The 16393-nt window shown below is 35.4% G+C and overlaps 1 protein-coding gene across 1 annotated transcript in view; it reads left to right on the forward strand.

Moving 5' to 3' along the window:
* Positions 1-16393, forward strand: part of LOC120527721 (limbin-like) — a 220501-nt gene that overhangs the window by 5241 nt on the left and 198867 nt on the right. Inside the window, exons 3-7 of the mRNA XM_039751471.1 lie at positions 3137-3312; positions 3749-3805; positions 6308-6494; positions 8499-8605; positions 8690-8755. Coding sequence (XP_039607405.1) covers positions 3137-3312; positions 3749-3805; positions 6308-6494; positions 8499-8605; positions 8690-8755 — 593 coding nt within the window. The remainder of the gene's footprint in view (positions 1-3136; positions 3313-3748; positions 3806-6307; positions 6495-8498; positions 8606-8689; positions 8756-16393) is intronic.

The raw sequence follows: 16393 nt of genomic DNA on the forward strand, positions 1-16393 counted from the left end.
GTAACACAAAAGAGATCATAAAGGGTTGGGGCACTGGAAGGTGATTCGCATATAATTGAAGGGTTGATGGCTCAAAGAAAAACATAAAAAAATTGTCAATCAGTTGCTGTAACTTGCTGTCTTTCCAAATGCAAATTAAAAACACAATGAAGATATTATGGTGATGGAGGTGGTTATATAGGTGGTTTGAAGAAGTGGGTGGAATTACTACATGAAGAGTCCTGAAGTAGTCTTGCGTGTGTGACAAATGGAATAACAAGTAAACAAACTATTCATAGGATTTGTCCATTTTAACAGAAGACTGGGGATCTGCTCCAGAAAGCTGCATTAGTGCAAAATACAACTGAAGTAAATCGAGATTCACTGAAATTGGACAAATTGCATTCCAGAAAACTTGGGTTTAGCCAAACCAGTGTTTCTGGAACTGATTAAGCCAAAGCTATGGTGTATGTAAAGCCAAAAATGCAGATAGCACACTAATCCTACTTTTTGGATCAGGCTCATGATTTACCTGTTCCAAAAAGAAAGATTTGACGAAATCCAGTTCAGTTAGTGGGGCAACCAATACTCTGAAACAAACCCGTAAAAGAGCAGGTATAATGTGAAAGATTAACATTTTGAAGCTTCAATGATTAATTAGCAGAGCATCTAATCATAAGATCAAAATGTCCTGGTAGAAATGCTGATCCCAGCTACAACCTTTTAAGAAGCAGAAATGCAGGAACAATATTGAAAAAAATCTCATGCCCCTTCCTTAATGAACAATCAACACTAAAATACATCTCCTTAGCCAAATTCTGCCTAGAAAAACAAAATCAGACCCCAATCAAACAATTGTCTGCATGAATGTTACTGTTTTACATCTGAAGCTTTAATAAATTATTATTATTATTACAGGTTAAGTATCCCTAATCCAAAGTGCCTAGGAACAGAAGTATTTCAGATTTTGTATATTTTGGGATTTTAGAATATTTGTATATACTAAAAGAGATATTTTTGGGGACACACTTTATCAAGTATGGAAATGTAACCAAATCAAATAAATGACGTGTAATAATTCATATCATTAAACCACTTTTATAATGTGCATTGACATGACAAACATGCAGTATTAAACCACAGGAGTGATGAATATGATGTATAGACTGTGTTTTAGTTTCCTTTTACAAGGGACAATGCTGCGTTTTTTTGTCAGTTTATATCATCTACCCGTTGTCACTTCTCAGGGAACTGGCAGAAGGGACATGATATCTTAGCCAAGCTTCATTCCATCATGCCCGCTGTGGTGAAGACTGTTAACTGACCAGCAAAGAACTATGTCCAGTTTTCATACATAAAATGTTTTTACCAACATAAAAAGATATTTTGCAGCAATGCCCAGTTCTCCTAACTTAACTGAAGCACTTTACTACACTCACTTGCTTTTGTTAAGTGTAAGCAGTTTATACATTATTTCATTAATGCAAAAGTCATCTACAATTTTAATGGTGCCATTCTGCAATTTTTAACTGCCGCACATATATTATTGTGTCGCTTCATGGGGAACAAAGCTCAATGAATGTGTTTCATTGCTTAGTGATGCTTGATACTTCATGAGGTAACCTACACACCCTCCTGACTGTTATAGTAAATTGTGTATCATTTGCTTATGGCACTTGTTGCTTTTTGTGAGCCTCACATCCCCCCCATCCCATCCCAGAATCATCGATCATGTGTAGTTGCCTCGTGTTTCTCTCATCTTCACTGGGGTCTCCTTCCTACACCCAGACCACTCTGTAAATATAAATTCGTTTTGAATCTTTGCATATGTTATTAACATCAATGTTTTGACATAAATATATTTTCATGCTCAAATCCAAGCAAAGTTTTAAAAGAAGAAGCATGTGGTGTGGAATTTTTCACTTGCGGTGTCATGTCTACGCTCAGAACGTTTAGATTTTTGGATTAGGGATACTTAACCTGCATTATTATTTTATTTTATTTTTTTGCTAATGGCAGCTTTCTCCATTAAAGATAAATCCCACAGATTTGCAGGTAGGGCAATCAAATTTGAACAATGGCAGAATTTCAAAGTAATAATAAAATATAATAGAAAGGCTGGTGTATCAAGTGTCCTATCTTCATCACTTCTGCAGAGTCCTTTTGCCTTTTAAAGATACACCCCGATGACTGTTCATTTCTACTGATACCCATACCTTATATGTTTAACGATTCAGTTTCGATCTGGATTTCTATAATGGAATAAGCAACAATGCAATGTGATTTCTGTATTGCATTGTAGTTCCTTTCATTTCATTTTTAGGGCTTTTACCATTATTTACAGCACTTCTGACCACTATTATTTTGCTTATTTAGTTAGCTTGCCATGTGACACAACCATATTCATTCCAACAGATGGTTACTCAACTAAATTTCACCCCATGTAAGTTGCTTTGGATAAAATCTTTTGCAAAATTAATATACCGGTATGCATTTTACGACTTACTGATGCAAGTGGCTGTGTGAATGAAAAGCACTTCTTTATCAAAGCACCAAGCATGAAAGAAAGAAACACTTGTGTTGCTTTATTTTTTAGAGCAAAACCAGCAGACTCAGGGTGAAGCCACCAGCATCTGTTTCTCAGACTTGTAGTCTGTGCTTGATCAGCTGTTCAGTGATTGACTCTAAGAACTGTCAGGTCAATATGCAAGTGTATGCATCATTCAACATGTGTGAAATTATTTTTAAATAAATGCCAAGCATTATATCAGCTGTGGAGTGCTAAATAAATGCCACCAGGAGATGGAGACATGTATTGACATATACTTTGACTTATAAGTTGACTGGTGGTGGTTTTAATTTTTTTTTACACTATAACGTATTGTTTCCATTTTATGTGCAGTTGCCTAAGCAAACTAACATAACATTATGCAATAACAGTGAAAAATGTAAGTCAAATTAGTCCCTTAAATTCTGTTTATCACAATGTATACTATTGTAATTGTGGTCTGATTCACCCTTATTAGCCCTCATGCTTAGAGCTCCATATTTTGCACATATTCTAATTGGCCAATATAACACTTTCAGGCAGATGTTTAAGAAATGGTTTGCATCAGACATTTTAGTCAAAAATACTTTTTTCATTCTTATTTTATAGGCAAACTATTCTTGGCCTGTGAGAGAATGAGGCCAACAGCTAAAGATGATGTTTTTCCATTGACTTCATCAGCACCTCCTACTGCATGGCAACATTCAGTTTTTTCTATGATTCCTTTCAAGTTCTCCTCAGTTCTTCATAGAAGAAAAAGGGAATTGCTGCCATCTCATAAAAATGTAAGTGTTCTTTCTCAAGAGGCTATTTAAAGTATTTTCAAAGTTTCTCCTAATTCCTAAATCGTTTGTTTGTGTCATGAGTCATATGTCTGTACCCCAGTGTTATTAAATCCTACGTACTTAAGGAAGGTGTCCTTTGAAAGAGTGGACTGACATTTGAGTAGAAAAATGTCCTTTTGCTGATGCTGATTCATGTCAGTGCTATCAGGAACCCTCCCCAGTAATACTCTAAATCTCTGTTTTGCCACTGTTTTCCCTGTAACTACTTTGCCAGGGTGATGCCTAGTCATTACATATGTACTGCATATACATACAGCATATACATTACATTTGTTCATGTAATGAAGAATAGCTATTTTTATAATTTTTTGAGTACTGCACTACTATTGATTCTTTCAGTATAGATTATGTACAGTGTTTTTTCATTTTCTTTCAGGTAAGAAGCCTGGCTCAGATTTCAGCATTTGGCCTAACATTTCAAAAGTGTGCACAGGTTTGTTTGTATTCAGTTTGCATACTCATTTTGAAATTATTTTTAAAAAAATGTTTGGACTTTGTGATGTGACTTTTGTAATGAAACTTGCACTATGCCCATGTGATATTTGATTGTTACACATTTCTACAGTATAAACTCCTGCACATTTTGTCTCTGACATGAATCTGTATTGAAGATTAAATTAAGTTACTGTAATATGTTGATTAGGAAATTAATACAGGAAATTAATGCAAAGATTAGCCATAATTCTAGTAATAAAATAAATAACACTGCATAGGAACTGCAGCATTTTTCTAAACATTTCATTGAAAACCTAGGAGATTAATTTACTTTATTTAGTAATTTACTTATTAATTTTCACGTAATGTATTCACATTTTTGTAAGAAACCGAGGACAGGAGGGAATATTGTACATTCTTTTTGGTGTTGATCATAACAGATATTTTTAAACAGGATTTCGAGCTGGTTTGGTATGACAGTTTTGCGTTTTTCTGATAATTTTCTGGTTGTCATATTCATCTCAACATTTATTTAGGATCCTGGAGTCTATTTAATACATTTTGCATCTGTACAAGCATCTTTTTGTTTGCTTTTTGAAAGTGTTTGTTTAGAAAGTGTATCTGATATAATTGTTGTTGTAGTTCTTATTGTTTTCTATAGGTGCAACCATTTAGGTTTAACAAGACCAACTGTAAATCTAAGCCATTTTTCCAGTAATGTCTGAGAGTATAAATCGAAGCAGTCAATTTCAATTTAAAAGAAAATCCCATGCCATATAGGCTTTGATAACCATATGGTAGTAAAAGGCTTATATGCAAAATTGTATCCTGTTAATTAAGTAAATTAATATATTAAACATGTTATGTTATTTAACATATTAAAAATTCATACATGTAATTTCAAAAATGGTTTTGAGCACAATGTAACTAATTTTGTCTTTGAAAGAATAAATCTTACCTGAAAGAGCTCTGATTTGGGATATTAAACACCAGTGGATTTTAAATAACAACATTTTGACTAGGCAAATGAGCCAAATATCAATGTAATGCTGAACTGTCTTTAACAAAACTGCTTTTATTAACACATATTCAAAGTGCAATTTCATGAAGAAACTAGAAAGAAAACTGTCCTAATATTGTAATAATGCATATACTGTATAACTATGTCTTGCAGTGGGCTGGGATTGGCTCCAGCAGACCCCCATGACACTATAGTAAGGATATAGCGGGTTGGATAATATATGGTATTTACTGGTGTACAGTGTCATGCCACTCTTTACAGTCCTGCCAAATTCTGTCATCATCATTTGATCCTGTTTTTCTTTTTCCTTATCATCTTGTAATGCTAAAAAGTAACAGGTGAATGCTACCAGGGCTCCCTAAAATAAAGCATGATCTTTAGTATAGTGTAAAGTCAACAATCAACAATACAGTTCAGCTTTTGCATATTCTAATTTAGATTAGATTATTTTAGATTAGATTCGCCATCTCTAATGGCTGCAGTGCAAAAACAGCTCCATAGCTACCCTGCTGCATCTGTTAAATAGTAAACCAAGGGCAAAATAATTGGTGGTTCTTTACAGGATGAGGCTTACCACGCAGTATGCTTGTTGCATGATATTTAGAGCATTTAACACCGAGCTGTGACCTGCTCTTCCACAGTGGTGATTCCAAGCCACCTTCTTGACTCTTATGCATCTCTGTAACCCAAGCTTGATGATACTTGTATATAAAATAAAAAAAAAAACAGCACTTCTTAAATGACAAAAATATTTTATTTGAAGATGAGTTGTTAGATGCAACTTTTTTTAAATGAAATACAGGTATGAACAGAGAACGAAAACGATACTTTAGATGTAACTTTAACTTTTTTTAATACTAATACAGGCATGAACACAATAAAAATGAGACATTGGATGTATTTTTTTAATATAAATACAAGTATGTAAATACAGAATGAAAAAGAGATGTTAGATGCAATTGTTTAACTATAAATGCAGGTATGAATACAGAATGAAAATGACACATTGCATGTAACTTTTTTTTAATAGAAATATAGGTATGAATACAGAATAAAAATGAGATGTAAGATGTCACACAATTACCAACGCATGTGCTAGGTACGCATTCTGCTATGTGTATAATGTCACTCTTACACTGTTGCTGAGACTGCCCAGAATTTCGCAACAGACTGCCACTTTCTTTGTGACAGCTTGTTGCAGGGTCCCTGAGACTCAGTGCAGAAAATGTAGACACGGCATTAAATTATGTTTCTCTCATTGTTATCCTCGCTGGCCATTTTCAGACCAAAAAAAATTTGTTATATTGAAATTTACATTTCGTTAAAACAAAATTTGTTTAACATGATGTTGTATGAACGTTTGTCCAGACCCACGAAGTATTTGTTATTCTGAAAATTTTGTTACTTTGGCATACATATTCTGTGTTTGTGTGTGTGTACACATACTGTATAATGTTTATTTTCTTTCTTCCTTTACAGGTTAGCATGCAGACGAATGTTCCAAGTTTGACATTTATGCTGATAATTAATAATACAGGTATACTATCAGCAGCAACACTTTCACAGTTGAGCATAAGGGATTCGGTGTCTGGTCTTGCACTACAGTCAAGCAGTGGCATTCTATTGGAGAGTGGGTTTCAGACGTTTACTAAAGACATATTAGCAGGTACAGTTCTGAGGCCATTTTAAACTGTTCTGTTTGCTTATAAAATTGAAATGTTTAAAATGCAGATGTGGTTTGCATGCTTATATTTTGTTATGAAGCTCCTTATTTGGTGTTTCATTGACAAGTCATTATAACAATTAATTATTTGAGGGCAAATTACATGGTAACTGCAATGGATAGAAGCTGAAGCAGTATAACACGTTTGTGGTGACTTATGGGTAGTTCAAACATGCACAGCACTCTGCTGTTAGTCTAGTTTAAGCCAAGGTCATATGAACATGGATTGCACCATTGTTGAACAATGCTATGTAGTAAGATTTCTTTCAGTACTAGAGTTTTTTTATGTTTTGTTCAACAATTCAATAGTTTGATCCCAACCCTGGGTGACTTCTTTGGGTAAAGGGAGTGAATCCTGCTGATTGTTGTTCAACAGTGGTGTAATCCCATGTCCATGTGCTGTGCATGTTTGGACTTAAATTGGGTCAGCTCCTAGCCATTGCAGTTACTGCATAATTTTCACATTGCCTTTACTTTTTGATTAACCTTGAATAATTTTTAGGATACACAGTATTATCTTTTCGTTTCCATGACTGTATATCAGTTTCCTCACTTTCACATTATTTTAATTAATACATATAGAGGTGAAAGATCTGAAATTGCCATGGAGGTTTGAAAAAAGAAGATTTGCATCCAAGATAGGCTTCCATATTCTGTGCAACAGTTAATTAGTCACTGATAGTTACATTTTAGTTCTTTTTCAGTTTTAGAAGCTATAAATCTTTTAGCCACCGAGTAATTTGAATGTGATGCAGGATTCTTTCATCTGAGCACTTTTTGTTGTTTAACACACAGTGGGACAAATGCCAATACATCTTTAAGCATGTTTGTTCCATCTGGATTAATTCCAAATGTAGCAAAAGGCAGTAAGTGGATGAGGGTATATTTAAATTCTATGTGTTTCTGACAACATGTTCAAAATTATGTCCTGTATGGTTTAAGTTTAGGACAGAGTAATGTATCTAATGGATAGTGAGGCTCAGGGACACATCATGCAGTTGGTCCTTCTAATCCTGGGTAAATTTTACAGAGCCTGATTTTGGAGTGGCAAATAAGGTGTACATTCCTAAAATGTGTAAATCCATGTCTCACAGAAACAGAACAACACTGTATTCTTTAAAATGATTTCAGTGTATTCTCTTTCTGTTTTAGTTTAAGCTTTAATATTTATACATATTCCTCAATGCAATGGATATGTCTTTGTAAAACTGAAAAAACCTTAGTCCTATTTTTACCTATATAACTTGACATGGCTTAAATTGTATGTTTGGTGGAAACAGTTTATTCTGATACAATAGCGCAGAGAGGTGATCTTTTTTAGACAGTGGTGCATGCTCAGAAGTGTCATTGCAAGGAAAACTTTAAAAACACTATAGATATAACAAGTACTGGACATTTGCCAAGAAAACTTTTATTCTAAGCATCGAGATACTGTAAGTTTTTGTTTTTCAGCAGTTCAGCCTGGCTTTAATCAACACTGCCCTGAAAAGTTGTTAGAACATAAAATGCAGTGTTTCTGGAATGTCTCAGTGTGTATCCTATTATATTTATTTACAGGTTTCTTAATTATGCAGTGTAAATGTTTTCTGAATGTACAGCTATTTCATGCAGTCAACAAATATTGTAGACATGGATAACACACCTTTCGTTGGTGCCCCAGGAAGAGCAATTTTCTTGGTTTTGGTTATAAATATATTCCAGTATTATATACAAGTTATAGTTCAATATAGATTAGGAAATTAAGCTAAAATAAAATCAATAAAAACAGTAAATGGTACCACGATATTATGAATAATCAAGTTTCAAAATGTGGGTTTACTTAATTCCTTTAGTTGTTCAGTATGGAAGATTTTAATTTTGGCAGTTGATTCTCCTTGGAGAAGCCATTGTTTTTGACTTCCTATTTCATTTCCAGTTACCTGAATTAGTTTGATTTATTCTCATTAGCTGGATCCTCCTATATTGTGAAGTATTCGGCATCGATTAATGTCAACGTTGCCAATGGCCAGATCTGGGAACTGCCAGCATTCCTGACATTTTCCAATGCGTCACAGGTAGGCACTGTATCACAACTTTTTGTTCACTCTAGCCGCTTACTTGTTTTTTATATATTTATTGCTTTTTTGCTCATATTCCAGAATGACATCAACTTATTTGGTCCGTTAGAAGCAAACTTCACCATGTATATGAACTCCACTTCAGAGGTACAATATTAAGTTGTTTAATCTTGTTACCAATTTCATACTTTAGAAGTGATCACCTGAGGGCAGTATTGCACAACATTAAGATCACAGATTTTTCACATTTTGTTTCAGATTCTATGTGGAATATATTGAAATTTTAAACTTGCATGTTTTACTGGAATTATATTGTATATAGAATTTATTTTATGTTTTGTTTAACCATTTCAACAGTTTGATCCCGACTCTGGGTAACTTAAAATCGCAGGCTACATACAGTATTACTTTATCTTTCTGAATGTAGTAATGCAGGGGTCCTCAGTCACAGTCCTGTTGGGGTGCAGTGCCTACAGGTTTTCATTCCAGACAGTTTCGTAGTTAAAACTGAGTCCTTGCTGATAATGAAACTTGGTATTTAATTATGTGCCTTGTTAGTGCTTTCATTTATCAAAGACAAATGTTAGTTACATTGTAGGTCAAAGGTCCTCCATTACAGTGCTGGCGGTCCACAGTAGTTTCAGGATTTCACTTCAACCAATTTCTTAATTAGAACCTATTTGTTTACTACTAAAGCAATATGTTTTTGGGCTTAATTTTAGTTACCTGCCTGTTACAATTCAGAACCCTTAAATGTCTATTTTAGTTTTTAGCAGTTGCATTTAAGATTTAATTGTTGCCTGTTTTCTTAACCAGACATTAAGAAATGCAGATAACCAATAAACCAGTTGCACCTCAGCTAACTGTTAAAGCTGTTCTGGTCCACACATTACATGGATAATGTTCTCAGAGAAGGAAACTCTACAGTGCAATTAAAATTTCTCGTGGATGAATGAAGGACAAATAGGTCAATACCAAGTTTCATTATCAGGAAGGACTGTCTTCTAATTAGGAAACTAGTTGGAAGGAAAACATGCAGCCAACCAGGGTAGTGATTGAGGACCTCTGTAGTAGTGTAACAGAAAAGCACCCCTTGGCATTTCTGCACATCCAGAATAATGTATATGTGATATTTAGAAATTAGCATGCTCATTTCTCTCAGGTTCTCACTGGTGGGAGTAGAAAAAAATAGGATACAAGGTACGAAACAAGCAAAGAGAAAAATAAACAATACAGGCTGCACTACCTGTATGGGCTTATGCATCCCTGTCTTTTAGGGATGGGTGCTTTGCTCACTTACTCACACATATGCATATAGACTGATATCTATCTTGTTTTTGTTTTTAAGAGACAAGACTTATATATATATTTTCTGCCTTGCCATTGGAAAGAGAAAAGCAAGGTGACAAAATACTTTATAGTTTATATTGCTATAAAAAGTTCTCATTTGTTGATTGCCAAAATTAATGCACAAGAAAATTCGTCCACTTTTTCTTGAGTTCCTTGAACAGTCTAGGTGAACGGTACCTTTACTGGAAGAGTGGAGATCTGCCTTTCTACATACTATAGTTTTTTTACAAAAGTAAACTTTTGCTGCTTATTTGTAATGCTAAAGCACCAAATTGCTAGATTTTTAGGAATTTAAAAAAAAAATCTTGACCACTTATTGTTTGGAGTAAGATGGTCAGTGGGTCACCTTACTGCTGTTCTCGAATGAAGCTGTCTGTTTTTTTTTTTGTGTCACTCTTATACAGGCGGAACAGACTAAACTCAAAAACTTTCACTAGTTAAATGCTGGTTAGGCACCTTTGAAAAAAGGCGCCAAAGCAAATTGTCCATATAAAGTTCTTTTTTTGGCTTTAGCTAAAATGATGCTGTGCACTAAGGTAGCTCAATACAGGAGAAAAATTAAAAATGGACATTATGGGCATGTGCACGCTCTCTGAAATTCACAATTTAGTCTAGATTTTGTATGCTCATATGCTCTTTGGGGTCCTGTAAAGTAAAATAATGTAGACATCATTTGAATAGTTACTTGTATTTTTAACTGAATTACAATTAACTAAAGGCAATACAATAATACACACAATTAATAGCCCCTATTGGCATTTCTTGCCCTTTGTTGTAATGTAAAAATGCCACATGTTAAATTCCTAAAATTTATGTTGAAGCATTGTAAATTAATGTGCAAATTGCTGCTTTATTACTTGTCTACCAGTTTCTAATGCGGTTACACTGTCATCTTGTGGCTGCAAAAGACATTACAGCCAGCCATATTCCAATGTGTATTTACATAATATACAGTACTGTACATATACTGTACATATACTTTTTTTTTTCCGAAAGTCTGTCATGCTTTACTCACAACCAGTTAAGTACTGGTTTAGAATTGATCATTGTTAATGTGTAGGTTGAATGTCAAGTAAGAAATACCATTTTAAATTAACCAGAAAGACTCACACAGCAGCTATATTTTAGATTTTCCAAATTGATTGTGGTTTTCTACACAGCTTTTTATTTACATTCATCCAGATATACTAGTATACGGTAGTAAATGTTTTATCTTGAAAGATTATTCACAAAAGTCACTTTAACCTCTAAGGTTCTTTTTATATTGGTAGACAAGTTAATCCTGGAAATACGTAAATAGCTTTGTTTTAGTTGTACACCCCACAATACTTAACCTTAGTCTGTTAATGCCCCAGGTGATTTCCCCTGAAAGAAATGCACTTCAGAATAACTTGACAATGGCCAAAAGCTTCTTCAGGAGCTTTGCTCCTGCTGGGATTCCATCAAGATAGCTACCTTTAAGTACAAATAATTTAACAGAAGTCAAGTGCTGAAAGCCTTAATATACTGAGTCACAACCAGTCTGGAATTCGTATCACTACCCCGAAAGAACTTAATCTGATCAAGCACAAAACGAGAACTGCAGAGAAGTAATATTTATTTAAATCATTACCTATGTTTATCCAAAGAAAAATCGGGCATAAATGTTAGATGTGAAAACATACAACCTGTACTGTTTAAATCAGGGTCAAAGAGCAAGATGGTAAAAATAGTTTTAGTTATTGCGGTCTTTGTCTCCTTAAGCCAGGTGTAAAACTTGCAAGAGGAGGGATTGTTGTAGATGGCAAAATCTGACCAAGTTGTATTTTTTCTCTGACAGTTACATTATGATGTCTCTGTAAATGCCTTTACAGTCTTATCCTTCATTGAGTACCTTTGGTGGCTTTTTTATGTAAGATATTGCATCAGTCATATTTGGACAAGTGATAATAAGTTCCCATGGTATAGTTGCTTAAAAGCTAGTTAAAAGAAACATGTTGACTTAACCAAATTTCAAGCACCTATCTCACATCTTCTTACCAGCATTTACTCACTGGTTAATTTATCTGAGAACTAGCAAAATACCCGCGCTTCGCAGCGGAGAAGTAGTGTGTTAAAGAAGCAATGAAAAAGAAAAGGAAACATTTTGAAAATAACGTAACATGATTGTCAATGTAATTGTTTTGTCACTGTTGTGAGTGATGAGTGTTGCTGTCATATATATATATATATATATATATATATATATATAAATATAAATATATATATATATTTACACACACACACACACACAAAACATATATATATACATATCTATACATATACACATATATACACACAAATACATATATATATATACATACACACACACATATATAAACATATATATACATATACATACATATCTACATATATACACACACAGCTATTTCAGTATCAGTGCAATACGCTGTTTCTTAAAACAGATGACACCCGCTATTACGTGCAAGTCTGCGTGGATATTATGAACTATCGTATTTGTTCAAGTTCTATTTAAATTTTAAATAGAAGGAATTTTTATTTAGTCGACAGAAATATCTTTGGTAGGAATGGTAAAACAGACAGGAATATTATTCCTGAATAAATCAACTCAAACCTTAAACAACTTTTAATATTTTGCTCTCCATAAAAATATATCCTGTCTAAATTATACAAGTTAGAAATAAAGTAAATATTAAAAGAACAAACATTCAAATTTCTTTACTCTTATGTAATTTTATATAAAAATAAACTTAGATTTTAAATATCCTAAAAGATTTTGCTCTCCATAAAAATATATCCTGTCAAAATTATACAAATTCAAATATGAACATGCTGCATAACAAAACCTAGAAATATAAATAAAATGTGTTCCTTTCAGCAATAACAAATCAAATCATTCAGTTGTCTTTGCTCATATGTCATTTTAGAGCTGGACGCCTGGCATCTTTTTGGCAACAAGTTCGTTTCTGTTTGGTGTGAGGTTCTGTGTTGTGGAGATTCTCAGGATGGATTGCAGGTGCTCATCAGTGAGGCTACTCCTGTGTGCTGTTTTGTTAGTCTTTATCAATGAGAAGAGCTTCTCACACAGATATGTGCTACCAAACATGCACAAGGTTCGAGCCGCATGTAGACGGACTTTTTGTTCTTCAAAGTCACCAAAGCGCCGTGCAAACTCAGTGCGCTCAGTTTATCAGCAAAGTGCGATTTGGGAACACCGTAGTGACGACTTGGTTTAACATTACTTGGTAACAGGGAAAGTGGGGCAAGTGGTTGTGTCTCCCATAAAAGCAGCTCAATTGAAATCACTTTGTGATTGTGCACGGTAAAACGTCCGCTGAAGTGTCAGATTCTTATTTAATTCTTCTGCTTTCTGTATCTTTTGCATTGCATTCAGGTTACCCTGATGTTTTGTCTCATAGTGCCGTCTTAGATTAAATTCTGTAATTACAGCCACATTAGCTCCACAAATGAGACACACGGGTTCAGTAAACATATACTCAGCCTCCCATCGGTTTTAAAGGCTCTATTTTCAGAATCAACTTTTCTCTTCAGCATCGTGTGAGCTAGCTTCGCAATAACTTGCAGCATCATAAGGTAGACTTGATTAACGCGTAAGTGTTGGCAAGGCAGCTGAAGCGCTGCATTATGGGATCTGTAGTTTATTGTGTTACCAGCGCTTCATATACCGGGCTTTAATAACAATAATACAGTATATAAAATGATCTCGGGGCGGATATAATTACGCCGGGCGGATGTGGCCCGCGCCCTTGAGTTTGACACATATGGACTAAATAGAACTTGAAAAGATATATTTTTCAAATGTGATCGCAATTCAGATAGAGTTGGCGCACTACAGCCTGCATGCCTCAATAAGTCATCCTCCCTCGCCTTACTTTTTACCGTTCATCTAATGAATACACTGAGTATGGCTTTACCAAAACAATCATTGATGGCGAATAAAGTATCCATTATTCGAGTATGTAGATCGGGTTATATATATATATACATATATATATACCAGCGTATCGCAGCGAGAAGTAGTGTGTTAAAAAGCTAGAAAAGAAAAGGGAACATTTTAAAAATAACGTAACATGACTGTCAATATACAGTATTTGTTTTGTGAGTGTTACTGAGTGTTGCTGTCATCAAGGATTTGATTATCATTATTTCTTTCAATCAGGTTGTATTTGTAGGATGTGTTGTGTTCAAGTTACATTCCGTGTTTGTCAATCGTTGTAAAGATGACAGGTTTCATTCATCGATTCGTTTCTTACTGCATCAATAAACAGCTCGTCTTCTTCTTTATCTGAGACCTGACACACTGCATGCACGGGTTTTTTTTACACTGTCTTCCTTTAGCGGGACATTGACTTTTTCCAACGTGTGCTTTGTTTCCGCAGTAGTTGGATTTATGAATATGCTTGTATGTATGAGACACTTCATATTTTTTGCTGCCTTTTCAATTGTGTAATTCGGTTTTTGTTCAGCGCTCTTTGGAACTGTTGCCTTTTATCTGTGCACTGCGTCAGTTCCGTGAGCCACTCGGTGTACATGCATCGAAGGTTCCCAGCTGTGCTGGTGCCATCTCGTGCTATGTCCATGGCTGTATTTAATGTTACCTTAGTCCTGGCACTTAAAACTTTCTCTCGCAGTTTCGCTGAGTTTGTGTCAAACACCACCCTGACCATCTCATCTTCCTCTCCATAAGCACAGTCCTTCACCCGTGAATATTTACCCGTGGCAGTTTGCTATTGGATTGCCGCTGACGAACGGCCTTATATGGGCAGGCACTAAATTACAAACGCCAGCGGCAGCCTGTCTATGAACTTAATTTAAAGTGTAGGTTTACATCGTGCTTTGTTTCAGTAGCAGAACTCATGAATATGGTTGTATATGTCACTCGCTCGCTTCTTATTGTTTAGCTGCCTTCTCAATTATATAATGCATGTTTTCTTAAGCGCTTTTTGAGGTTTTCCTGGTTTTCTATGTACTGCGTGATTACGTGGGAGGCGTGATGATGTCACACGAAACTCCGCTCCCACGGCGTTGAAGCTCATCTCCATTACAGTAAATGGAGAAAAACTGCTTCCAGTTATGACCATTACGCGTAGAATTTCGATATAAAACCTGCCCAACTTTTGTAAGGAAGCTGTAAGGAATGAACCTGCCAAATTTCAGCCTTCCACCCACACGGGAAGTTGGAGAATTAGTGATGAGTCAGTGAGTGAGTGAGTGAGTGAGTCAGTGAGTCAGTGAGTGAGTGAGTGAGTGAGTGAGTGAGTGAGTGAGTGTGGGCTTTGCCTTTTATTAGTATAGATAGACTTTTATAGTTTATGAGTAAAGTATGTTTTTTGCATTTTGTTTTACATTTGCATAGCCCCTATAATTTTTAAATACACATTTATATGAATCATTGGTCATATAATGTCAAGGTAATGGTACAAGGAGTAGTGAACTGGTAGTCCCTTTTCCCTCAGTAAAGACCTAAAGGAAAAAAAGAAATAAGACTAGTGAAATCTACTAGATAAATACATATTTAGAGTATAGTAAGACGTCTTTGTTGTTGTTTTGGATTATCTGATGTTGTCATTGCAATTTTTCATTAAACCGTGTTTTGACTATGTGAGTCATAAATTGCATGGCATTTCAGCAACGCTAAAAATGTGTGGAGCAATGTGACGATGTGGGTCCTGCTCCATGCTCCCATCTTTCTTCTGGGAGCCTCTCGAACTGTTGTTAAAGTAACCGGATGACCTGTGCAATGAGGACAAATCACACTGGGAGCAAGGGGATGTTGTAAAAAGTGTACAAGTGCTTTTATTACAAATAAACAAACAGTGTCCAAAAAGATAGTGCAGTGATTCAAAGTTAATAAATGAATAATCCATAAAATCAATGAAATAAAGGTGGAGGTTAAAATTAAAAAGAAAAAATCCTTTAAAATGAGGTTAAAAACAACAGGCTGGAAGTGGTCCTTTATAAAAATCCGGTGCCTTCTCCGTACAACTGGCAGCTCTCCTGCTTCTTCCATAAGGGCCCTGCAACAGGGGAGTTGCCCTATCAGCAGGTGCAGCTGACCTTACTTCTGGTCCGGTTGCCTTCTGTCCCCTAACCATACAGCTCCTGGTGGAACAAGACTTGAGTTCCCCAATGGCCAGAGCGTTCAAGCTGAGGCTCACCCTTCCAAGCCTCCTCAACTCCCACTGCCTTCCTCAGCGAGTCATCCATACTACCGGTCACTTCAACTCCTAGAAACTGATCAGCTGGAGTGACCACTACCTTCAGCCCCCGAGTGTCGGCCAAACACTCATTCCAGGGGCTCTCCTCCCAGCTACCTGCCTTAACCAGCGAGCCTGCTCTCTTGCTTGCTCCCTACCTCCCGCAATGGCTCTTACAGCTTCCTGTCTTCTTCTCTCCTTCTTAACCTTTGTCCGT

Source organism: Polypterus senegalus, chromosome 4 (assembly GCF_016835505.1).
Source record: "Polypterus senegalus isolate Bchr_013 chromosome 4, ASM1683550v1, whole genome shotgun sequence".
NCBI lineage: Eukaryota > Metazoa > Chordata > Cladistia > Polypteriformes > Polypteridae > Polypterus > Polypterus senegalus.